Source organism: Bos indicus, chromosome 3 (genome assembly GCF_029378745.1).
Source record: "Bos indicus isolate NIAB-ARS_2022 breed Sahiwal x Tharparkar chromosome 3, NIAB-ARS_B.indTharparkar_mat_pri_1.0, whole genome shotgun sequence".
NCBI lineage: Eukaryota > Metazoa > Chordata > Mammalia > Artiodactyla > Bovidae > Bos > Bos indicus.
In genome coordinates, this window is record NC_091762.1 from 15,312,562 (window position 1) to 15,339,260 (window position 26,699).

At 38.1% G+C, this 26,699-nt stretch overlaps 1 protein-coding gene and 1 non-coding gene across 10 annotated transcripts in view; one reads left to right on the forward strand and one right to left on the reverse strand.

Moving 5' to 3' along the window:
• Nucleotides 1–26,699, forward strand: part of ASH1L (ASH1 like histone lysine methyltransferase) — a 207,940-nt gene that overhangs the window by 47,889 nt on the left and 133,352 nt on the right. For 8 of the 9 annotated variants that reach the window (XM_070779558.1, XM_019953617.2, XM_070779564.1 and 5 more), the window contains one exon: nucleotides 13,637–18,200. The exons of the other annotated variant lie outside the window; for it this stretch is intronic. In XM_070779558.1, the coding sequence (XP_070635659.1) occupies nucleotides 13,637–18,200 (4,564 nt within the window). The remainder of the gene's footprint in view (nucleotides 1–13,636; nucleotides 18,201–26,699) is intronic. 9 annotated transcript variants of the gene reach the window in all.
• TRNAQ-CUG (transfer RNA glutamine (anticodon CUG)) lies at nucleotides 1,185–1,257 on the reverse strand. Its single transcript has one exon. It is a non-coding gene; the product is annotated as a tRNA-Gln (tRNA).

Genomic DNA, 26,699 nt, shown 5'->3' on the forward strand with positions numbered 1-26,699 from the left:
CTGGCGGGTCAGTGGTTAAGAAACCACCTTGCAGTAGAGGGGACACGGCTTCAATCCCTGATTGGGGAACTAAGATCCCACATGCTGCAGAGCAGCTGAAGAGCCCACAAGCTCTGGAACCTGAGTGCCACAACTAGAGAATCTGTGCAAAGCAATGGAAGATCCTGCATGATACAGTGAAGACCCCACATGCTGCAGCTAAGACCCGATGCAGACAAATATTTAAAACAAAAAACCCAAATAGTTCTGGGTGCCCCCTCCCCTCTTAGGTAGAACAGGATGGCTAGAGTGGACTAGAGTTGGGTATTTCCTCCCACCAGATCAATTGCTGCTTCTCCTAAGTCGCTTCAGTCGTGTCCAACTCTGTGCGACCCCATAGACAGCAGCCCATCAGGCTCCCCCATCCCTGGGATTCTCCAGGCAAGAACACTGGAGTGGGTTGCCATTCCCTTCTCCAGTGCATGAAAGTGAAAAGTGAAAGTGAAGTCACTCAGTCGTGTCCGACTCTTAGCAACCCCATGGACTGCAGCCTACCAGGCTCCTCCGTCCATGGGATTTGCCAGGCAAGAGTACTAGAGTGGGGTGCCATTGCCTTCTCTGACCAGATCGATTAGGCTTTGATAAATCCCAGCAGGTTAAGCTCTGGTTAATAGTTTCTCCTGAGGGCAGACCTTGTTAGAAACAGAATGATCTGGCATATTTCAAAATGGTTCCTTTCCCCCTCTGCAAGAATTTAAGAGGGAATTTTTCTCATTGTGCCAACCTAGTGGAGATCCAGAAGATAAAACTCATAAAAGTTTGTGGGAATCACAGTAATTGAGTTCTCCTGGAGTTTTCAACTCTCAAACTAGTCTACATTGAGCCTCCAGCAGTTTATCACTTTAAAGTTGAGGTTTCCCTACCCTAGCACTCACTCGTTCCACCAGGGTTTCTGCTCTGGTAAATGATTCTCCATCAGTCACTTCAGTTTTGGGGCCTGAAGTTTACTCTCTGACCTCACGTCTATTATGGATATAATTGTTTATTCTTTCCATTTAACTTTTCACATGTTGTTGGGATAGAATGTTAACCTCCATACTTCTCCATAAATCTTTTTTTTAAACCCTATTTGATTTTTTTTAAATATATATTTCATTTATTTATTTAGGCTGCTCCAGGTCTTAGTTGTGGCATGTGGGATCTAGTTCCCTGACCAGGGATCGAACCTGGACCCCCTACATTCAGAGCACAGGGTCTTATCCACTGGACTACCAGGGAAAAGTGAAAGTCGCTCAATTGTTTCTGATTCTTTGCGACCCCATGGACTATACAGTCCATGGAATTCTTGAGGCCAGAATACTGGGGTGGGTAGCCGTTCTCTCCCCCAGGGGCTCTTGCCACCCCAGGGATCGAACCCAGGTCCCACACATTGCAGGCGGATTCTTTACCAGCTGAGCCACGAGGGAAGCCCAAGAATACTGGAGTGGGTAGCCTAGCCCTTCTCTAGTGGATTTTCCCCACCCAGGAATCAAACCAAGATCTCCTGCACTGCAGGCAGGTTCTTTACCAACTGAGCTATCAGGAAAGCCCAGACTACCAGGGAAGTCCCTCTATAACTCTTTGATCAACAAACATTGTAATAGGGGTGTGTATGCATGCGTGCTCAGTTGATTCTGTCATGTCCAATGCTTTGCGACTCCATGGACTGTATCCCACCAGGGTCCTCTGTCCATGGGATTCTCCAGGCAGAATACTGGAGTGGGTTGCTGTGCCCTCCTCCAGGGGATCTTCCTGGTCTGGGCATTGAACCTGCATCTCCTACATTAAGGCAGATTCTTCACCCACTGAGCCACCTGGAAAGCCCAGAAGTGTGTATAATTAGTTTGTAAGAAGATAAAATTGTGAATTTCCATTTATATCTCAGCTTTCATTGCATACAGAGTAGTTTCAAAATCTGCCATGTACTGGGATGATAGGAGGATCTTCCTGGCACATATCATGTAAAAGACGAATATATAAACTCCTAAGGCACGTTACTGTTTTAGTGGATTCCAGTAAACTACTTTGAATAAGTTTTCCTGTGTTGATATTGTTATCTATAGAGTGTAACTTTAAAGCTTTCCTTTGTTCAAGTGCTGTTTTTTTAACATGTAGTAAGGCTATCCTTTCCTGTTTCATTAAGTACATGACAAGTTAATTTCAGAATCTCTTAGTATAGCAAGAATGATGAAAATAGCCTACTGTATTTCTGTTTACAGACTAGTTCTGTTACTGAAATTCTGTGCTGTAATCCTCTGAACACACCTTGAGGATTTGAACAAAACATCCTATTCTTGGTTCCAAAATCTTAAGTTATGAGCACATAACCTTTACTATGTTTGTTTGTTGTTAAGTACCAATTAAATAATAATTTAAACTGTCTTTTCCTTTTTTTGATGTCCCTGTGAAGTCCCCTGAACCACCAGAGAAGTCCCAGTTTATAGTCTATGGAATTTTGTACAATTTTTTTTTGAGATTCTGTTGTTATAGTTTGTCCGTTACAGATATCTTTCATTCAGTGATCAAAACAGAATTTTAATTTTATCATCCTGTGCTGTCAAGTATTTATGTCTGATGTGTGAGATACAGAAGTAGCATATTTAATTATGTCATTAACATTTTGTTCTGAGCAGAGTGAGATTTTAGGAACAAATATTTCAAGAAAATGTTTTCTCAAAAGGAACTGAGCAAATCTCAAAAATTTTTTTGTCATCAACTTATAGGTTATTGGCAGTTTGTAGAAGCACTTCAGAAAGCTTATTCAGATATGAGTGAGTGATTGAAGTCGCTCAGTTGTGTCCGACTCTGCGATCCCATGGCCTGTAGGAGCCTACCGTGCTCCTCCGTCCGTGGGATTTTCCAGGCAAGAGTATTGGAGTGGTTTGCCATTTCCTTCTCCAGAGGATCTTCCTGACCCAGGGATTGAACCCAGGTCTCCCACATTGTAGGCAGATGCTTTACCATCTGAGCCACCAGGGAAGTCAAATATTAGGACTCATGAATCTTTTCCATAAAGACAATTTTTTTTAAGGTTAAAAAAATATTTATTGGTTGCACAGGGTCTTCTTACTGCAGCATGCAGGGTCTTCTTTAATTGCAGCATGCAGGATTTTTTTTCTAGTTGAGGCATATGGGATAGTTCCCTGACAAGTGATGGAACCCAGGCCCCTGCATTGGGAACACAAAGTCTTAGCCAACTGGACCACCGGTGAAATCCCCATAAAGACATTGTAAGGCTTTTTTTTTTTTTAATGGAATGAGAATAACCCTTGTTTTAGGTATTTTGTTCTCCTCTAACATTTTCTTCTTTTTTATACTATTTACTATGTCCAGATTAAAGTTGAATTATAATGAATAAAGGTGATTTATTTTGGAGTTTCTCTCATGAAATTTCGACCTACATAGACATTTTTCTTTAATTAATTTTCACACAATGTCAAGAGTTCCCAAAGAGAAATTTTCTTGAAAGATTCAAGGATTGCTAAGAGAAATATTTCACTTAAAGGCTAGTATTAATATGTTTAATGTTGTTTAGCTTAGTGTACTAAAATTTTAGAAAGATTAGAATTACGACATAAGTGCAATTCTTATTCTCTTATATGATTATTGAAGTATTAATTCATGATCTTTTGTTTATTTATTTATTGACTGAACCATGTGGCATGTGGGATCTTAGCTCCTGGACCAAAGATCAGCCCCATGCCCCCTACAGTGCTGCAAGAGTGAAGTCTTAACCACTGGAACACCAGGGACGTCCCCGTGATATCTTTTAAAAGGAGATTGTTTAAATTATTTTTATAATTTTTTTTCATGTCTCCCTGTTTGTAGGTTACCCTTTAATTAGATTCTGTGAATATATTTATAGAGGTCTCATTTATTTTTTTTAATTCTCTTGTACTTCTTGGCAGTCACTCATAATAATGGCAAAATATGAAATCCCTGATGTAAAAAACACATATACTTTCTTTTACTAGTGATTTTGAACATTTTTTTCTTGTTCTACTAATCAGTTCTCTTTGAATTGTCTGCCCATATATTTGCTTGTGTTTTATTTTGAGATATTGGAGGACTTTTTTGTTTTGTTTTATTTTTTTAAACTACATCTGAGTCTTTTCCTTTATATATATATCTTGTTATTAATGCCTTTCTCCCAGAAAGATTACCTCAAGATAGAGAAGAACTAAAAATTTACCTATAATTTATTCTAACCCCATTCAAGGTGGGAAGTTAGGACTGGGATTCTTCAAGGTCTGTATCCTCAGTGACCCAGCTCTTAAGAAGGGCTCAGAATTGGAAATGAAAAAACAAGAAAGTTATTGATCATGAAAAGCAACAGGAAGTAGACACAACTAACAGCAGGATTAAATTTTGCAGGAACTTCAAATAATATATTTGTTGGATAAAGAATATAAAGTAAGTTTATTTGAAGTGATTTAAGACTTAAGGAAGAATAAGCCTTTAAAAAATGACCAGGCAGATTTTCAAAAAGAAGCCAATGTCATATCTTTTCTAGATATGAAAAACTGTATTTTCTTGATGAAAAATGCATTCATTGATGTGTAAAACTCAGTGAATAATTTAAGCAGCTAATTTAGACACAGCTGTGGAGAGAATAATAAACCAGAAAATAACATTGAGAAAATGCCACTGTGGGCTTCCGAGATGGCTCGTGGTAAAGGATCCGCCTGCCAAGCAGGGGACACAGATTTGATCCCTGGGTTGGAAAGATCCCCTAGAGAAGGAAATGGTAACCCAGTATTCTTAACTGGAAGATCCCATGTACAGAGGAGCCTGATGGACTCCAGCTACGAATCATGGGGTTGCAAAGAATCAGACACAACTTAGCAAGTAAACAACCACCATCATTCACCTCATGAAAGGGATGAAGGGTGAAACAACAGTCCATGAGCTTGGGAAACAGAAACGCATAAAAGCACCCAAGGAGACAAATAGAAGAAGAAAAGTATCAGTTGTGTAAAAGTGAAATTAGAAGCATCACATGTAAAACGGTGGGAAAGGAAGAATAAAATGGAAATGAACAAGACTCAAAAGGTTGGGAGTGTGATATTTATGAAAAAAAGAAGAAATACAAAAATGTGTAACTGATACCTTAAAAGAAGGAGGCAGAAATTTTAAACTTTAACATAAAGCAAAGAACCTCTTTGTGAACCAGGTGAAAGGATCAAATTACCTCCTGAGGATAAAATTCAAGATGTTCTCAAACATCAAAATCTGGAACCAAAGAACAGTGGGACAAAATCCATAATGTCCTCAAACTGGATAGTTTCATCTATACCAAAATGATAATGACAGACATTTTTGAGCACCTCTTTCTTCAGGAAATTTTAGAAAGCAACCTTCAGTCTTTTTGTTAGCCACAAAGAAATGTAACATGCTTAGTTGCTCAGTTGTATCCAACTCTTTGCGATCCCATGGACTGTAGTCTGCCAGGCTCTTCTGTCCATGGGGATTCTCCAGGCAAGAAGATTGCAGTGGGTTGCCATGCCCTCCTTCAGGGGATCTTCCCAACCCAGGGATTGAACCCAGGTCTTCCACATTGCAGATAAATTCTTTACCAGCTGAGTCACCAGGGAATGGTGAATTTCTACAAACAATGTAGAAATGAGAGAGAAAATGAAAGTCATTTAAGTATATACTGATCTCTTCATTTAATATAGTAGGAGTCAGACAGTGTCAGTTGTTAAAACTGATACTGTAAAAAACTGGTGTAGTAAAAAAATTATATATGTATGTCTAATTGGATAATGAGGCAGCAACAGGAAGAGAATGCTGATTTAATCACTGCTAATAATGTCAGCAAATATTGAAGGCTAAGGAGAAAAGGAAATATATACTAATCTGAATGCAGAGTTCAAAGAATAACGAGGAGAGATAAAGCTGTCCTGCGTGATCAATGGTGAGAAATAGAGGAAAACAATAGAGTGAGGAAGACTGGAGATCTCTTCAATAAAGTTAGAAATACCAAGGGAACATTTCATGCAAGGATGGGCACAATAAAGGACAGAAACAGTAAGGACCTAACAGAAGCAGAAGATATTATGAAGATGTGGCAAGAATACATAGAAGAACTATATAAAAAAGATCTTAATGACCCAGATAACCATGATGGTGTGATCACTCAACTAGAGCCAGGCATCTTGGAGTGCGAAGTTAAGTGGGCAAGGAAGCAACTCTGACCAAAGCTAGTGGAAGTGATGAAATTCTAGCTGAGCTATTTCAGAATAATCCTTAAAGCTGATGCTGTTAAAGTGCTGCACTCAATATGCCAGCAAATTTGGAAAAACTCAGCAGTGGCCACAGAACTGGAAAAGGTCAGTTTTCATTCCAGGCGCCAAAAAAGGGCAATGCCAAAGAATGTTCAAACTACCGCACAATTGAACTCACTTCACATGCTAGCAAGGCAATGCTCAAAGTCTTTCAAGCTAGGCTTCAACAGTATGTGAACCGAGAACTTCCAGATGTATAAGCTGGATTTAGAAAAGGCAGAGGAACCAGAGATCATATTTCCAACATCCATTAGATCATAGAAAAAGCAAGAGAATTCCAGAAAAGCATCTACTTCTGCTTCATTGACTACACCAAAGCCTTTGACTGTGTGGATCACAACAAACTGTGGAAAATTCTTAAAAGACATAGGAATACCAGACCACCTTATTCTGTCTCCTGGGAAACCCATACGCAGGTCAAGAAGCAACAGTTCAGACCTTACATGGAACAACTGGTTTAATATTGCAGATCCTTTCCAACCTTAGTCTTTTGTCTTCTTTTATGCTCTGGTTTTCTCCATAGCACATTTCACTATCTGATATTCTCAATGTTTTACCTTTTTATTGCCTCTTGCCATTCCTCACGCATTAGAATGAAATTTCTGTGTTGAAGGGAAATTTTTTTTTGTTGCTGTTATTCCTAGCATTTAAACAGAAGGTACTTTAAAACTATTTGTTGAAAAAATTAATTACTGATGAAACAAGAGTTCAAGATTATAAAGTAGATAAAATCAGTAGTGTTTTTGAATACCATCAGTTTAGAGTTAAGAACGGAGAAGGCAAATGGCACCCACTCCAGTACTCTTGCCTGGAAAATCCCATGGACGGAGGACCCTGGTGGGACACAGTCCATGGGGTCGCTAAGAGTCGGACACTATTGAGCGACTTCACTTTGACTTTTCACTTTTCGTGCATTGGAGAAGGAAATGGCAATCCACTCCAGTGTTCTTGCCTGGAGAGTCCCAGGGACGGGGGAGCCTGGTGGGCTGCCGTCTATGGGGTCGCACAGAGTCAGACACGACTGAAGCGACTTAGCAGCAGCAGCAGAGTTAAGAAATGTAACAAAAAATTTATTCAAAGAAATAACATTGTTTATAAAATATTCAGAAGGAAACTTGACAGCAAGTGTTTAGGAGCTGTATGAATAAAATTATCAGTATCTAGTAACACCAATAAGCTTGACTAAATAGATAAATTTAGTTATTGTGGAGCCAAAGTTAATGTTGAGATATCTTTTTTCCTATTTTAATATATAAAATTAATGGTACTTGGGAGTTTTTCAGTATTTTATATGAACTTCAAGGTCATCTAGAAGTATACATACGCAGAAATAACCGGGAAGACTTATGAAAATGTTCTAAAAAGTAATGGTTATGGCTGTACAATTCTGTGAATATATCAAAAACTTGAATTTGTGCTCAGAAAGGGTAAGTTTTACGTTATGTGAATTATATCTCAATAATGTTATAAATAATCAAGGAATTCCTATAGGATTACAAAAAGTCAAATTTTTTTTAAGTATTAAAACATATTATAAAGTTATAGTGTCAACATATTATTGTATTAATGGCTCAGGAATAAACATAAATGTGAAAGTGAAATCACTCAGTCATGTCTGACTCTTTGCGACCTCATGGCCTGTAGCCTACCAGGCTCCTCTGTCCATGGGATTTTCCAGGTAAGAGTACTGGAGTGGGTTGCCATTTCCTTCTCCAGAACATAAATGTAAAAGAAGCAAAATGGAGAGCTTAGACCTAAATATAAATAAAAATATGTGATATATGTATTTTAAGCCAGTGAATATGAAATGAGAAATGGAAAAACTGTTAGAACAATAGACAAAACCTTTTCAGGTAAAAGTTGTTTCTCTACTGTAGATTATGTTTTAAAAATCCAAAATAGATAAGTATTTTAAAAGTAAGAATGAGACCACAAAAACATTCATTGAAAATGTGGTGAAGATTGTCATCAATAGGAGGATGTGATCGTTTCAGTTATGCTATGAAAACCAAACTATAAAGCTAAAGAGACTATTTAATCCAGTAAAATGGTTAAGAGCTTTAGCTCTGAAATCAGACTATGTTTAAAGCATATTTGAATCACTTAATGATTAAGTGACTTTGGTCAGGTGACCTAGTTTCTAAACTATATTCCCTTGTTTAAAAGTAAATAAATTTAATGAGGATAATTACATTAACCACATCATATGTTTGTTGTTTGGATCAAATGACAGATTGTGTGGTAGTACAGTTTTTCATATGTTTTTGAATGCATTGAACTTTTTTTTAAGAAAAACAATAGGAAGCAGGAAGATAGCCAGTAAACTGAGAGAGAAATGTGCAACATCAGAGAAACAACTACTATTTCAAGAATATTGAAGGCTCTTCAAAATGTGCTGTGCTTAGTTGCTCAGTCATGTCCAACTCTCTGCGACCCCAAGGACTGCAGCCCACCAGGCTCCTCTGTCCATGGGATTCTCCAGGCAAGAATACTGGAGTGGGTTACCATTTCCTTCTCCAGCTCTTCTAAATAAGAAATTATAAACTCCACAATTTAGAAAAATGACATAGGTCAAGACCTTCAACAGCTGTTACACTGCTGAGAAAATATACAAGGACTACAAAATCACATTCCAAAAAATGCCTCGTTCAGAATACCAGTCAGTAAGTGAAATGTACATAGAAATGCCTCAAAAGTGTATCTTAAACAGGTTGTGAAACCTTAAACACTGATAATGGGAGTAAAAAAAATATTTTCTTTACATTCAGCACATTGACATTTCACAAAAAGAAAACTCACATAGCTTAATGTGAAAATATTACAAGCAATATAAGAATACAAACCAAAAAGTAGAAAAAAAAAGAAAGAGTCAATAGATGAGTATAGACCTCAAAACCAAAGAGGTGGAAATATTGAAACCATCTGAAAGATTTTGAAATGGTTTTTTGGGCAAAAAGACAACCTATTGATAAAAACAGGACAATAAGAAATGGATTTGAAATGAACCAAATAGTAATTAATGTAATGACATTTGAAATGAAAACTCAGTGAGTTTATTGGAAGAGTAAATGAGAGAATATTGTTTTCTGGAGATAGATATAACCAAATCACCCAATTGTCAAGGTTTGGGAACGTTAAGATTGACATGAATACTGTTAGTCTGATGTTTAATTTCAGAATTGTCACAAGCAAGGTTGTCATTTATTACTGGTTCTGCCATAAAGAATATCATAAGTCATAAGATATTATCTTGGGTTACAGATGCAGTGTTTATAATACTCTGAATTTTTATAATAAACTTTTTTCCATTAAAAAAAAATCTTGATACAGAGCTGTCCTATTTGTATAATTACTAATTGTGTGTATCTTTTGCTATGACAAACCTAGACAGCATATTAAAAAGCAGAGACATTACTTGGCCGACAAAGGCACATCTAGTCAAAGCTGTGGTTTTTCCAGTAGTCTTGTATGGATGTGAGAGATGGACCATAAAGAAGGCTGAGCACCAAAGAATTGATGCTTTTGAACTGTGGTGTTGGAGAAGACTTGAGAGTCCCTTGAACTGCAAGGAGATCCAACCAGTCCATTCTAAAGGAAATCAGTCCTGAATATTCATTGGAGGGACTGATGCTGAAGCTGAAGCTCCCAATACTTTGGCCACCTAATGTGAAGAGCGGACTCATCAGAATAGACCCTGATGGTGGGAAAGATAGAAGGCAGGAGGAGAAGGGGACAACACAGGACGAAATGGTTGGATGACGTCACCAGCTCAATGGACATCAGTTTGAGCAAGCTCCGGGAGATGGTGAAAGACAGCGAAGCCTGGTGTGCTGCAGTCCATGGGGTTGCAAAGAGTCGGAAACAACTGAGCAACTGAACAGCAACAACAGATACACCCTTCAACCAAGCAGTTCCACTTTTAGAAGTTGATCTGAAGGAAATAATTGGATGAATAGGCAGAGATTTATATAATTAGATGTTCATCATCATAGTACAATAACAGATAGGCAAGGACTTTCCTGGTGGTCTAGTGGTTGAGAATCTGCTTGCCAATGCAGCAGACGAAGATTCTTTCCTTGATCTGGAAAGATTCCCCCATGCCGTGGAGCAGTGAAGCCCTTGTGCCACAACTATTGAGCCAGTGTATATAGCCGCAAGCCACAACTGCTGAGCCTGAGCTCCTAGAGCCTGTGCTCCACAGCAAGAGAACTTACCTCGGTGAGAAGCCTGTGCACTGCAGTAAAGAGTAGGCCTCGCTTACTGCAACTAGAGAGTGCTCACATGAGGCAACGAAGACCTTAGCGCAGCCATAGATAAATAAATCTTTTTTTTTTGTGGGGGAGGAACTGTTAGGAGAAGAATTTAAATTAAAAAATAAATAGCCAAAAATTGTTTAAAAAGTAGCCAGTGTGAGTTTGATTTTATTAATTTTGAGCTATTATGAAACCATTAAATTGATAGACTCACTCTTGATTTATTTACATAAAAAGGCATCTTCCTTGTATTATTCCAGTGGGATATGAAGCCACAATCATTTTGGCCCCATTTTAAAGAAAGAATGTACATGTGTTTATTTGAGTATATCATGAAGTATCTGAAATGGAAAATTGTTTATCTATGGATGATAGTATTTATACCTTCCCTTTTCTAGTGAGAATACTTTTATCTTTGTTTTCAAGTTGAAAAAAATTGTATGCTGGAAATGATGTTTTGATACAGTATCCTTTTCATTGGAAATAATATACTTTTAAAATTGATACCTCTTACCCTTAGTTGTCATTTTAAGAGATTCTTAGAATTGTAAGAGAGTAGTACCACCAGTACCAAATGCAGTTTTCAACATATTATTCTCTTTAACTCAGTTTATTCAGTGTCAGTATTTGGAAGAAAAAACTCTCTGAAACCAAATTATCTGTGTTTTCTGTTTTATTTTTATTTTTCCCTTCTTTAGTCATAGACCATTTACTAATAGTTAATGTGGAATACTAACTAGTTTAGGATGATTTTAATTAATCTGAGACATTTATTTCTGACAAAGGTGAAAAACCAGATTTCAATATAGTCTTTTAGGAGTTTACAGGAACCAGATTTTTTTTTACTTTTCTTTTAGGCAGAATTTTAAAAATATCTTGATGAAGTGTAACATAAATATAAGTGTAACAACTCAGTGAATTTTCACAAATTCAGCCACCCTTTGTAATGAATATTTAGTTTAACAAATAAAATTTTACCAGCACCCACTAAGATCTATGCTTTTTTCTCATTACTACCGCACAGGAGGGGTAATCATTTTCCTGACTTTTATTATCATAATTAGTTGCGCCTCTTTGTGAACTTAATATTCAGTATAAATAGAGTTATACAGTATGTAATTTTATTCTTACTCTATATTCTTTCAGTCTTGTTTGTGAACAGTATCTATACTATGGTACATAGTCATAGTTTGTTCATAACAGATTTTTTAAGGTAAGTTATAACATTTTCAGATATAAATATATTTTAAAATACTTAATAAAGCCTTTTTTTAAGGCTTTAATTTTTAAGTTTTGAAAAGTAACTGTAAAAGTGCAAAATGGGAATATTGTTTTTTTAATAAGATGGAAATAAAATGTGCTTCTTTAATTACAAGCTTAATATAATTCAGTTGTATATGAGACTGTCAACAAAGCCCTTTTCCTTTTGGGCAAAATTATGAGAGTCCAGTCCAAAACAAGAGATAGTTCTCTTAATTCTGAGTCAGTCAAATATTGGTCATATTTTGTTTCTTCCCTCATAGATTACTATTTTCATTACATTTTAGTTTATTCTTCCATTTTTAACCAGATATGTACGTATTAATATAGCCACATTCCTTTATCCCTGTCTTATACAGAAGGTATTGTTATAACAACTATTGAAATTGTTGTTTTTCCCTTTAATAATACATACTCTAGATCATTGCATAGCAGTGTATCGATATTTCCTTTTTTTCCCCCAGTTTTTTGACACTCCATTGTATAATATATTTTGATTTATTTAGCCAGTCCCCTGTAGGTAATTATTTAGATTTATTTTCAGATTTTGCTATTAAAATAGTGTTACATGTTTAGCCTTTTGCAAACATTAGATTTTTGCCAGTGTGTCTTGGGTGTGCCAGTGTGTCTTCTGACCTAAAAGTGGGCAAAGGAATTAATGCATGTGTGGTACTTTTCTAGCTATTGCCAATTTCTATTTTGTAGGGATTATACCATTTTATATACACCACTTTTCCGTGTATGCATGGATTTGGTTTTGAGTTTTCTATCCTGGTCCATTGGATCCTTTGTCTTTTCGTGCACTACACTATTTTTGTGATAGAGGCTTTAAAAGTTAACATTTGATACAGTTATCCCCTTCTTTTTAGATTTTGCTAGTATTCTTGCTTATATATTTTTCCTAATGAATGTTAGTAACTTTTCTTATTCCTGAGAGACTCTTGTTGGTGTTTTTATGAGGATCATATTAAATCCATAAATTTGCTTAGGGCAGATTGTCATCTTTATGTCTTCCTATCCACACACGCAGTATGTCTTTACCTTTGTTCAAGTCTTTCATTTGTCAGTTATACCTCAGTTCTAAAAAATCTTTGCTGAAACATGAAGAAAATAATCTTTGTTGTCCAAAAGTAAAGCATACTGTTGTGTGAAATTATAAATTCATTTGTAAAGTATATAGTGAGGGTTCATGACTTTTATAGCAATTTATATTATGACTTAAGATTTTATATAAAACACATTCTAAAGAAAATATGAATATATTGTCTTTTCTTCTCACATGAAGAGAAAACTCGACTGTTTTTTCAAGATTATAATAAAGAATGTGTTAAAGGAGTGAAAGTTAAGTCAGAGATTGACCTGTATTGGTTTGGAATAATTCAAATCAATTAAAGAGATAAGCACTGAAACATTGTTTTGAATGAGGACCATGGGATATTGTAGCTAACAATATTTATCTTTTCAAAAACAGTAATTAATATAGTAATGTATATTTAGTCCATCTAAAGTTAGGTGAAAGTAGACTGGGAATTTGCCTTTTTAAAATAATGTAAAAAAATATCAGGGATATTTCTGGTAGTATATATGTTCATGTGGTTGAAAGTCAAAAAAGACTGCATCTTGATAGCCTCTGATACAGTAGTAGAGGAACTAACATACTGTGACATTAGTGTAACACTAGTTAGGTAGGTTTTTTTAAAAAAGCACTACTGCGTATCTTATATCTGATATGTGATCATCTAGTTCTATTGTAATGCTAAACTAAAATGGTATATAAGGTTTACTCTCTCTGAAACCCTTTTCTTATTCAAATTTTAGGATCCTTCAAAGTTGTACAAGAAATCAGGTGATGTTGCAGCCATTGAATGCCAGTCTGAAGAAACCATCCATCTTCATTCACAGGGAGAAAACAGTCCTTTGTCTAAGAAGCTTTCTCCAGTACACTCAGAAATGACAGATTACATTAATGCAACATCATCTACTCTTGTTGGTAGCCGGGATCCTGATTTAAAGGACAGGGCATTACTTAATGGAGGAACAAGCGTAACGGAAAAGTTGGCACAGCTCATTGCAACTTGTCCTCCCTCCAAGTCTTCCAAGACAAAACCGAAGAAGTTAGCAACTGGCACTACTGCAGGATTGGTTAGCAAGGATTTGATCAGGAAAGCAGGTGTTGGCTCTGTAGCTGGAATAATACATAAAGACTTAATAAAAAAACCAACTATCAGCACAGCGGTTGGGTTGGTAACTAAAGATCCTGGGAAAAAGCCAGTGTTTAATGCAACAGTAGGATTGGTCAATAAGGACTCTGTAAAAAAACTAGGAACTGGCACTACAACGGTATTCATTAATAAAGACTTAGGCAAAAAGCCAGGGGCTATCACTACAGTAGGACTGCTGAGCAAAGATACAGGAAAGAAGCTAGGAATTGGTATTGTTCCAGGTTTAGTGAATAAGGAACCTGGGAAGAAACTAGGACTTGGCACTGTGGTTGGACTAGTTAATAAAGACTTGGGAAAGAAATTGGGTTCAACTGTTGGCCTGGTAGCCAAGGACTGTGCAAAGAAGATTGTAGCAAATTCAACAATGGGATTAGTTAATAAGGACATTGGAAAGAAACTAGTGAGTTGTCCTATGACAGGATTGGTCAATAAAGATGCCATAAACCTTAAAGCGGAAGCTCTGCTCCCCACTCAGGAACCACTTAAGGCTTCTTGTAGTACAAACATCATTAGTCATGAAAGTCAGGACCTTTCTGAATCCCTGAAAGACGGTGCCACCAGCAAAACTTTTGAGAAGAATGTCACACGGCAGAGTAAAGAAAGCATATTGGAAAAGTTCTCAGTTCGAAAGGAAATCATTAATTTGGAGAAAGAAATGTTTAATGAAGGAACATGTATTCAGCAAGACAGTTTCTCATCCAGTGAAAGGGGGTCTTATGAAACCTCAAAGCATGAAAAGCAACCTCCTGTATATTGCACTTCTCCAGACTTTCAAATGGGAGTTGCTTCTGATGCATCTACAGCAAAATCCCCTTTTAGTGCAGTAGGAGAAAGCAATCTCCCTTCCCCATCACCTACTGTATCTGTTAATCCTTTATCCAGAAGTCCCCCTGAAACTTCTTCACAGATGACTCCTAATCCATTACTTTTAAGTCCTACCACAGAACTAATGGAAGAAATTTCTGAATCTGTTGGAAAGAATCAATTTACTTCTGAAAGTACACATTTGAACATTGGTCATAGGTCTATGGGTCATAGCATGAATATTGAATGTAAAGGGATTGATAAAGAGCTAAATGATTCTAAAACTACACATATAGATATTTCAAGAATAAACTCTTCTCTGGGAAAAAAGCCAAGTTTGACTTCTGAATCCAGTATTCATACAATTACCCCTTCAGTTGTTAACTTCACTAGTTTATTTAGTAACAAGCCCTTTCTGAAACTTGGTGCAGTATCTGCATCTGACAAACACTGCCAAGTTGCTGAAAGCCTAAGCACTACTTTGCAGTCCAAACCCTTAAAAAAAAGGAAAGGAAGAAAACCTCGGTGGACTAAAGTGGTGGCAAGAAGCACATGCCGGTCTCCAAAAGGGCTAGAATTAGAAAGATCAGAGCTTTTTAAAAATGTTACGTGTAGTTCACTATCAAATAGTAATTCCGAGCCAGCAAAGTTCATGAAAAACATTGGACCATCTTCATTTGTAGATCATGATTTCCTTAAACGCCGATTGCCAAAGTTGAGCAAATCTACAACTCCTTCTCTTGCTCTCTTAACTGATAGTGAAAAACCATCTCATAAGTCTTTTGCTACTCACAAACTGTCCTCCAGTATGTGTGTCTCTAGTGACCTTTTGTCTGATATTTATAAGCCCAAAAGAGGAAGACCTAAGTCTAAGGAGATGCCTCAACTGGAGGGCCCACCTAAGAGGACTTTAAAAATTCCTGCTTCCAAAGTCTTTTCTTTGCAGTCTAAGGAAGAACAAGAACCCCCAATTTTACAGCCGGAAATTGAGATTCCTTCTTTCAAACAAAGTCTGTCTGTGTCTCCTTTTCCAAAAAAGAGAGGCAGACCCAAGAGGCAAATGAGGTCACCAGTCAAGATGAAGCCACCTGTACTATCGGTGGCTCCATTTGTTGCCACTGAAAGTCCAAGCAAGCTTGAATCTGAAAGTGATAACCATAGAAGTAGCAGTGATTTCTTTGAGAGTGAGGATCAACTTCAAGATCCAGATGATCTAGATGACAGTCATAGGCCAACTGTCTGTAGTATGAGTGACCTTGAGATGGAACCAGATAAAAAAATTACCAAGAGAAACAATGGACAATTAATGAAAACAATTATCCGCAAAATAAATAAAATGAAGACTTTAAAGAGAAAGAAACTGTTGAATCAAATTCTTTCAAGCTCTGTAGAATCAAGTAATAAAGGGAAAGTGCAATCCAAACTCCATAATACAGTGTCAAGTCTTGCCGCTACATTTGGCTCTAAATTGGGCCAACAGATAAATGTCAGCAAGAAAGGAACCATTTACATAGGAAAGAGGAGAGGTCGAAAACCAAAAACTGTCTTAAATGGCATTCTTTCTGGTAGCCCTACCAGCCTTGCTGTTCTTGAACAAACAGCTCAGCAGGCAGCTGGATCGGCATTAGGACAGATTCTTCCCCCTTTGCTGCCTTCATCTGCTAGTAGTTCTGAGATTCTTCCATCACCTATTTGCTCTCAGTCTTCTGGGACTAGTGGAGGTCAGAGCCCTGTAAGTAGTGATGCAGGCTTTGTTGAACCCAGTTCAGTGCCATATTTGCATTTACACTCCAGACAGGGCAGTATGATTCAGACTCTTGCAATGAAGAAGGCCTCAAAGGGGAGGAGGCGGTTATCTCCTCCTACTTTGTTGCCAAATTCTCCTTCACACTTGAGTGAACTCACATCTCTGAAAGAAGCTACTCCTTCGCCTATTAGTGAATCTCATAGTGATGAGACCATTCCCAGTGATAGTGGAATTGGAACAGATAATAACAGCACATCAGACCGGGCAGAGAAATTTTGTGGGCAAAAAAAGAGGAGGCATTCTTTTGAGCATGTTTCTCTGATTCCCCCTGAAACCTCTACAGTCCTAAGCAGTCTTAAAGAAAAACATAAACATAAATGTAAGCGCAGGAATCATGATTACCTCAGCTATGACAAGATGAAAAGGCAAAAACGAAAACGGAAAAAGAAATACCCCCAACTCCGAAATAGACAGGATCCAGACTTCATTGCAGATCTGGAGGAATTAATAAGTCGCCTAAGTGAAATTCGAATCACTCATCGAAGTCATCATTTTATTCCCCGAGACCTCCTTCCAACTATTTTTCGGATCAACTTTAATAGTTTCTATACACATCCTTCTTTCCCCCTAGACCCTTTGCACTACATTCGAAAACCTGACTTAAAAAAGAAGAGAGGGAGACCCCCTAAGATGAGGGAGGCAATGGCTGAAATGCCTTTTATGCACAGCCTTAGTTTTCCTCTCTCTAGTACTGGATTCTATCCTTCTTACGGCATGCCTTACTCTCCCTCACCCCTTACAGCTGCTCCCATAGGATTAGGTTACTATGGAAGGTATCCCCCCACTCTTTATCCACCTCCTCCATCGCCTTCTTTCACCACTCCACTTCCACCTCCTTCCTATATGCATGCTGGCCATTTACTTCTCAATCCCACCAAATACCATAAGAAAAAGCATAAGTTACTTCGACAGGAGGCCTTTCTTACAACCAGCAGGACTCCCCTCCTTTCCATGAGTACTTACCCTAGCGTCCCTCCTGAGATGGCCTATGGTTGGATGGTTGAGCACAAACACAGGCACCGGCACAAACACAGAGAACATCGTTCTTCTGAGCAACCGCAGGTTTCCATGGACGCTGGCTCTTCCAGATCCGTCCTAGAATCTTTGAAGCGCTATCGATTTGGAAAGGACACTGTTGGAGAGCGATATAAACATAAGGAAAAGCACCGGTGTCATATGTCCTGCCCTCATCTCTCTCCTTCAAAAAGTTTAATAAACAGAGAAGAACAGTGGGTGCACCGAGAGCCTTCAGAATCTAGTCCATTGGCCTTGGGATTGCAGACACCTTTACAGATTGACTGTTCAGAAAGTTCTCCGAGTTTATCCCTTGGAGGATTCACTCCCAACTCTGATCCAGCCAGCAGTGATGAACATACAAACCTTTTCACAAGTGCAATAGGGAGCTGCAGAGTTTCAAACCCTAACTCCAGTGGCCGGAAGAAATTAACTGACAGCCCTGGACTGTTTTCTGCACAGGACACTTCACTAAATCGGCCTCACAGAAAGGAACCACTGCCTTCCAGCGAAAGGGCAGTACAGACCTTAACAGGTAAGAGGTTTATTTTGTTGCCAGTTGTTTGTGTTAGAGAAATGGTGAATTTTGCTTACTGGTTGCCTGGTACATGTACATGAGCTTTGAATAGCTCTAATGTTTTGTGTTTTTGTTTTTATAAATGTATTTTGAAATGTTATCTTCCACCGTTTAGTTTTCAGTAGATGTGAGAAGTAAGATAAGGCATGTCTTTGAGTTAATTTTTAGTTTTGAGAAGAGAGATCATTATCAAAATGAGATAATACTCAACTTTTGGAAATCAGGAAAAATTACTTTCTTGCTCAAAAAGGCCATTACAGTTTCTTTAGGGAGATATGGCTTTACAATGTTGTGGCTCTCTGTTAACAGCTTTGCAGGATTTTTAATATATATACTGTTATTTGGTTTTTGTGGGGTTTTTTTTAAGTATAATTGATTTACAGTGTTGTGGCTATCTGTTAATAACTTTGCAGGATTTTTAATATATGCTAATTCAATTATAAGTGTTTCTGTGTTATATGAAGAATATGTTGTTAAGTCTGTACGTCTCATAATAAAAATCTAAGCATTCAAAACTGTGACTTTTCAGGCATTCCCTGGGATCCAGTGGTTAGGACTCTATGCTTTCACTGCTGTGGGCCCAGGTTCAATCCCTGGTTGGGGAACTAACAAGCCATGCGGTATGGCCGAAAACAAAATAATCAACTTTGTAAAATTTAACTCAATATTTAGCAGGACTTCATTTTTCAGAGTACCTTTAGGTATCTTCAGAAAAGTGGCTTTAGTTGAATAAAATGACATGAAGCAAATTTAGATAATGCATTTGTAATTTCTAAAAAGTGCCTTGAGAATTGAAAAGAATATAGAAAACAAGAAAGAGGAAGCATTGCCTATTCATGTAGCGATATCTCTAAGTCAGGAGTTCTTTATCAAAGATCTCAAATTTGCCAGCTGATAAATTAACTCTAGAAAGTTCATGAAACCTCTGATGTTGTAAGTAAAATTATGTGTATGTGCTGCTGTGTGTGCTGTGCTTAGTTGCTCAGGCATGTCTTACTCTTTGCAACCCCATGGACTGTAGCCCACCAGGCTCCTCTGTCTGTGGGATTCTCCGGGCAAGAATGCTGGAGTGGATAGCCATTCCCTTCTCCAGGGGATCTTCCCAGCCCAGGGATTGAACCCAGGTCTCCTGCATTGCAGGCTGTTCTTTACCATCTGAGCCACCAGGGAAGCCCTATGTATATATATGCTTGTGTGTATTTTTCAGGAAAAAAATCCATGCATTTGATCAGATTCTCCAGGTAAACCCTCTAAGCCTCAATATCTCTTCTATAAAATGGAATTAGTTGGGTTATTATTAGAAGAAGTAAGTGTGATTATAGTGTTTATTAAAATGATTTGCACATAGTAAACACACTGCTGCTGCTGCTGCTGCTAAGTCACTTCAGCTGTGTCCGACTCTGTGTGACCCCATGGACGGCAGCCCACCAGGCTCCCCCGTCCCTGGGATTCTCCAGGCAAGAACACTGGAGTGGGTTGCCATTTCCTTCTCCAATTCACGAAAGTGAAAAGTGAAAGTGAAGTCCGCTCAGTCCTGACTCTTCGCGACCCCATGGACTGCAGCCTAACAGGCTCCTCCGTCCATGGAATTTTCCAGGCAAGAGTACTGGAGTGGGGTGCCATCGCCTTCTCCGAGTAAACACACAGATGTTAATTAATATTCCTCCAAAAGATTAAAAGCTTGTGCATTAGAGGAAATGATAAACCCCTCAAAGAAAAGAGTTTTTGTTCCTGATTTTAATTATTTGTGAACTTTTGAAAAATAGAAGCTATCTTGGTAGAGAAGCTGTAGTTTTTAATAGTGTAATAAAGAGGGGAAAAAATCACGAACTCTAGGTTCATTCAACATATTTTTTGATAAAAATTAGTCAACAGCAGTTAATGAATATCTGCTGTTTGCCACACATTTTACTTTGTGGACCGTTGTAATGTAATAGAGATTAGGGCACACAGGTTCATTGTTCTCATTGAACTTAATATTGGAGGAGATAGGTAATAAAGCTACAAATTAAATGTCATAAAAATTTTGACAAGCAGTTTATAAATATACACAAAGACATACATACATACATATATATGGGTTCTTTGTAAGTATGAAATGGGGGCCTAACTCAGGAAGCCTTCCCTGAGAAAGTGACCCTAGACTGTTACTTGAATGAAGGATGAACAGCAGTTATCTAGGTGAACACAATTTCCCCTTATTCATCTATTCATTCATTCATTCATTTATTGAATTGCAAAACATCTAGCATTCTTTCACTCACTCTTATGTAGTAGAGAGTAAAGACTTGATACCTTGCCTCATTAACTTTCAGCTTGGTGAGAGAGGACAAACTGTAGAGTGGTAAGCACACAAATAATGGCATGATTAATTTAAGTGCTGTCAATTAATGTAACAGCATTAGAGTAAATAAGGGGAGGGAGGTACCTATTTTAGGTGGAGTAATTAGTTATAGCCCAGGAATGAAAATTTACTGTTAAGGGATATGAAACCACCAAGCTTTTTAAGCTAAGGATTGGGTGAAGAGCACATTTGAAGATCTTAAAATGTTAAGGAGCTTAGACATTAGGAAAAGTAGGGGAGAGGTCAGAAGGTTCATTGTGGTAGGAGAGGGAATACAAAACAGAATGGTGAGAGAGTTGTGAAAGAAAAAAGCCAGAGTGTATGTTAAAGATATTGATTTTATAAAAACCAAAGCAAAAAAAACAAGTTTTGATTTTAGATTTGCATTTTTAAAGATCATTCTAGCTCTGCGTGAACATTGAATTGTAAATGTAAAAATAGTTACAGGGAAACCAATCAGTGGACAATTGCAGTAGCCTACATAAAATGATACTTAGACAAGGGTGTTGGCAGACTCCTTCATGAATGTTTGAGAGGTTCGTGCATTGTCCTGATATAGAGTAGACTGAAAGAGGAGGGATTTGGGGAGAGCACAGGTTTGCTTTTTAATATTTATAAACCTTGAAATGCCTTTATAAAATTCAAATGGTGATGCTGAGTGGGCATTTGGGTATGTAGTTCTGGAGCCCAAGAGAGATGTTTGGGCTAGAGATAAGGGCATTTCACTCTGAGGTTTTGAAAAACTTTGGTGATATTATTCACTAAAGGTAAAAGAGTGTCTGGAAACAATACAGTTAGGAACAGACTCTCAAAACCTATTAAACTCTGTAAACAGAGCACCAAGAAAAGCAATAATTCTGGAAAATACCAGCAGCAGGTAAAAATATGTGTTAAATTGTTCAATAAGTAATGAAATACTGCAGTAAACATAGGACTTTTAAGAAAGATGAAAGTAGCCTTATAGAAGCAGATATAAAGAAGGGTTAAAGCTGCTCAATGTAGTTAACATGTTAGTCACTCAGTCATGTCCAACTATTTGTGACCCCATGGATTGTAGCCCACCAGGCTCCTCTGTCCATGGAATTCTCCAGGCAAGAACACTGGAGTGGGTTGCCATGCCCTCTTCCAAGGGATCTTCCTGACCCAGGGATCGAACCCAAGTCTCCCACATTGCAGACAGATTCTTTACGGTCTGAGCCACCGTGGAAGCCCAGTGTATATCATAAATATAAATTGATGCCAGATATAGTTGGTTCTGGTTTATTGTTCTTATTTGTTTCTTTTGCATTAAGATTGGGGGAAACACACAGTAAGCATTTGTAGGAATATCTGTGACCAGTTGTTCCCAAAAGGATGCATGGGCATTCTGAACAAAACTACATTGCTCAACGGTTTACTGCATTTAGTTTGTGTTCATGTAGTCTTCGTTTAGCTGCTAATCTTGTGTTTCAAAACATTAATGTACTTTGAAAAATCATGTATGTACTCACACAACTTCTTTGTCATTCTGGAGCTGTTTCACACTGTAGAAGCACTGTAACAAGACAGACTATATATCTATGAATCTGCTTATCTGTTTATCTGCATGTCATCATGAGAGAAAGATTTCGCTACAGAGAATACAGAGTGAGAAAAAGAGAGAGCCTTGGGTAGCTTTGAACAATTTCATTATTTAAAGTAGTGGTTAAAAACCATCGACCTTTGGTTTGTATATGACCCATTATGGTGATTTCTATAGTTTTTTTTTTTAATGCTGAAATTTTAAAATCTGGAGATTTCACATAACTGTTCAGAGTTCTACTTTCCTTTGAAAAGAAATCAGAACATCTGACAACACTTAATCCATATTTCCTGGATGACGTCAAGGTTGGGTCTCAATAATGGCACCCCCTCTCCACTCCCCAGGTCTTTAGTCGGGGCATGCAGTCTTCCATTTGCCTCAGTCTTCACAGTTTCCTGATGTGTGTTAGATATGACCCAGTTTAACTATTGAAGTGGTTTATCTGGCTCCAAGAAATATTAAAGCTGTGGCCCCTAATTTAAGAGTTGTGAGAAGAAGCTTATAACAAGTGGGGAAATTGAGGTGAAGGTGAAGGGAAATGACTTGAATGTGTCAAGTATATCACCTTCATGGACAATAAAGTCACCCAAGAGGCCATTTATTGGGGTTAGAGTGGAAAGGATGGATCCACATCTGGCTTCAGGGACCTTAGGGACTGAGATAGCAGGGAGATCTGACATATGCAGAAATACCTGCTTAATGAATAAGAAGCTGTCTTATTTCTTTCCTTTAAAAAATAAAACATAGTAAGACCTCTGTGGAGAGTGAAAAAGCTGTCTTAAAACTCAACATTCAGTAAACTAAGATCATGGCATCTGGTCTCATCACTTCATGGCAAACAGATGGGGAAACAGTGAGAAACTTTGTTATATTTTTGGGCTCCAAAATCATTGCAGATGACAACTGCAGCCATGAAATTTAAAAACACTTGCTACTTGGAAGAAAGAAAAGCTGTGACCAACCTAGATAGCATATTAAAAAGCAGAGACATTACTTTGTCAACAAAGGTCCATCTAGTCAAAGCTATGGTCTTTTCAGTAGTCATGTATGGATGTGAGAGTTGGGCTGTAAAGAAAGCTGAGCTCCAAAGAATTGATGCTTTTGAACTGTGGTGTTGGAGAAGACTCTTGAGAGTCCCTTGGACTGCAGGGCAATCAAACCAGTCAACCCTAAAGGAAATCAGTCCTGAATATTCTTTGGAAGGACTGATGCTGAAGCTCCAATACTTTGGCCACCTGATGTGAAGAACTGACTCCTTGGAAAAAACCCTGATGCTGGGAAAGATTGGAGGCAAGAGAAGGAGACAACAGAGGATGAGATGGTTGAATAGCACCACTGACTCGATGGACATAAGTTTGAGCAAGCTCTGGGAGTTGGTGCTGGACAGGGAAGCCTGGCGTGCTGCAGTCCATGGGGTCGCAAAGAGTTGGACATGACTGAGCAACTGAACTGAAGTTCCTGTTCTGATCAATTCTCTGTCACCAACTGGGTTTCCTCTAATTTAGATCAGTTCTGATACTAATCACCTTGAGTTAGAGAAGACCTTACAATTTAAGAGCAAAGATTTTTTTTTTAAGACTGCCCCGGCTTAAGATGCCAGCTGCAAGTTTCAGTGTCGCCAGTCCACCCACACTTCTGTCCAACCTGCCACAGTTTAGGTCTTACCACAACCCTTCATTAAAAAAAAAAAAAAAAAAAACCTGAAATGGGTTATTTATTTTATTTTTGGCTACATTGTGTCTTCATTACTGCACGTGGGCTTTCTCTAGTTGCAGTGATTGGGGGCTACTCTCTAGTTGCAGTCTGCAGGCTTTTCATTGCAGTGGCTTCTCTCGTTGCATCTCCCGGGCTCTAGAGTGCTTAGGCTTCAGTGGTTGTAGCACAGGGGCTTAGCTACTCCATGGCATGTGGGATCTGCCTGGATCTGGAATCAAACCTTTGTCCCCTGCATTGGCAGATAGATTCTTAACCACTGGACCACCAGGAAAGTCCTAAGCCCTCAGTTTTGATAATTTGGTGGAATGGCTCACAGAACTCACTGAAACCACTGTAATTACAGTTGCAGTTTTATTATAAAGGATACAGATCAGAAATTGAAGAGATGAATAGGGCAATAGCTGGTGTGGAGAAAGGGACAAAGAGTTCCTATGCCCTCTTTCTGGAATATGGGTGTGTCATTCAGTAGATCACTATGTTCGCCAACCAAGAAGCTTCACAAGGCCTCTGGGTTCAGAATTTTGATTGGGGTTTCATTGTATAGGCATGCTTGATTAAATCATTGGCCACGTGTTTGCACTCAGTCTCTAATCCATCTCCATCCTCTGCAGGTTGGGCTCACCCAAAGTTGCAACTGTCTAATCTTGTGGTTGGTCTCTAATGACCAGCCTCCATCCTGAAGGAATCTTAGGGTTCACCTTAAGCCACCTCTTAGACATAGCAAAGACACTACTATCAGGAAATTCCAAGATTTTTTTTTGAAGTTATGTGCCAGGAGTCAGAGGCAGAGATCACATGTATTCTTTATTCTATCACAAGTCTAATTTAAATTCTTTTGTTAATTGATCTGTACCTTGGAATCTCTCTTCTTCACAGTACTCTTTAGTTAAGTGGGTAGAAATGTGTCTTGATTTACTAACAGGGTTTTTTTTTTTCCAGGAGGTTAAAGAATGAATAGGAAATAATAGGGAAATGTGGGCAGTTAAAATTCTTACAGCTTTGACAGACATGAAAGTCTTAACAGACATGAAAATTGGCTTACCTATTCACAGAAGACCAGCTGAGAAAAAGATTTTCAGTTAATGAAAATAATAAGGAAAAAGTGCTAAATCGTGGCATATCTTCTAATTTGATCACTGAAAGTCAGAATTTGTTTTATTTAGGCAAAGCTTAAGAACTTGGTTTTTTAATCTTAACTATTATGATAGCTGTCCATTCAGCAGTTATTTTGTCTCTATTGTTTGCCAGATACAAGGAATGCAAACAAAAGGAATAAGATGTAATATCTGCCTTCAGAGAATTTATAGTTCATTGGAGTATATGAACATGTATACAAATAGTAATTGATAACTCCTAAAGTTGAGGTACTCGCAGCATATTTTAGGGAGCAGAGAAGGACTCACTTAAAAGGAACCAGGAAGATATTTTGAGTTTATTGTGCAAAGAATAAAGGGTAAAGACTATTTTTCATAGAGAAGTAAGCTTTGGAGGATTTTGGAGACATGATACTGTACTTAGGTAACTGTAAATAGTCTGATATGGGACCAGGAAATGTGTTTGGAAAGATAGATGGGGAACATAGAGCCTCTTGTTTATGTAAGATACCACAGAGTTTGGAGTTTACCTTATAGACAGTGGGAAATTAAGGGTTTTAAAGTAGAATGATTTGCTAAGATCATATGGATAGCACTTTGATAGATGGATTAGAGAAAGATCAGGTAGACCAGTTTGGATATTGTCTCAGTGAAATATTATGGGGCCCTGAACTAAGGAAGTGATAGAGAAAACAATATTCAGAAGAAATAGATTTTATTTTTGTAATTTTGTTTGTTTGTTATTGACTTGACTGGGTCTTTGTTCCTGCATGTGGGCTTTCTCTAGTGGCGAGCAAGAGCTACTCTCTGGTTGTGGTATGCTGGCTTCTCATTGCGGTGGCTTCTCATTGTGGAGCATGGGCTCTAGAGCACAGGCTCTGTAGTTGTGCTGCGTGAACTTAGTTGCCCTCAGCATGTGGAATACTCCCCAGCCAGGGATCAAATCCATGTCCCCTGCATTGGCAGGTGAATTTCCAACCACTGGACCACCAGGGAAGTCCAGAAATAGATTTTTAAAAGTCGTAAAGAAAAGAAAGAGGGAAGATTTTAGAATGTCTCTAAGATACCTCTCTCAGGCAGTTGGTTGAATGGTGATGTGATTAAAAGAAAATATTAGTTGTTCAGTTATGTCCGACTCTGCCACCCCATGGACTGTAGCTGTCCAGGCTCTTCTGTCCATGGAATTCTCCAGGCAAGAATACTAGAGTGGGTAGCCATTCCCTTCTCCAGGGGATCTTCTGGGTATCCCCTGGGTTTCCTGTGTTACAGGCAGATTCCTTACCATCTGAGCCACCAGGGAAGCCTAATTAAATAAAAGGTGGTATGCAAAAGGAGACTGGAGATGGAAAATGGATTTGACTTTCATGCTGTTTAGTGGATATACGAATCTGTAGCTCAAAAGAGAAATCAAACCTGAAGGTAAAGTTTTAGATCAGTGGTTGTTTAAAGGAATTAAGAGCAGGAATGATAATGTTTAGGGTGAACACGCTGGGTTTCCTAAGGGAGTTTTGTACTCAGGAGTGTCAGATGCTGATCATTTAGATAAAGACTGAAAGACAGTTTGCTTTAGCAGATTATCTTCTGTAATCTAAGAGCAATTTCCATACTGGCAATTGTTAGATTTCTGGAGGTTAAGGAATGAATGGGAAATAATAGGGAAATGTGGGCAGTTAAAATTCTTATAGCTTTAAACATTGTAGCAATCCTGATTGGTTTATTATTTACTCTTTCCTTATAATTTT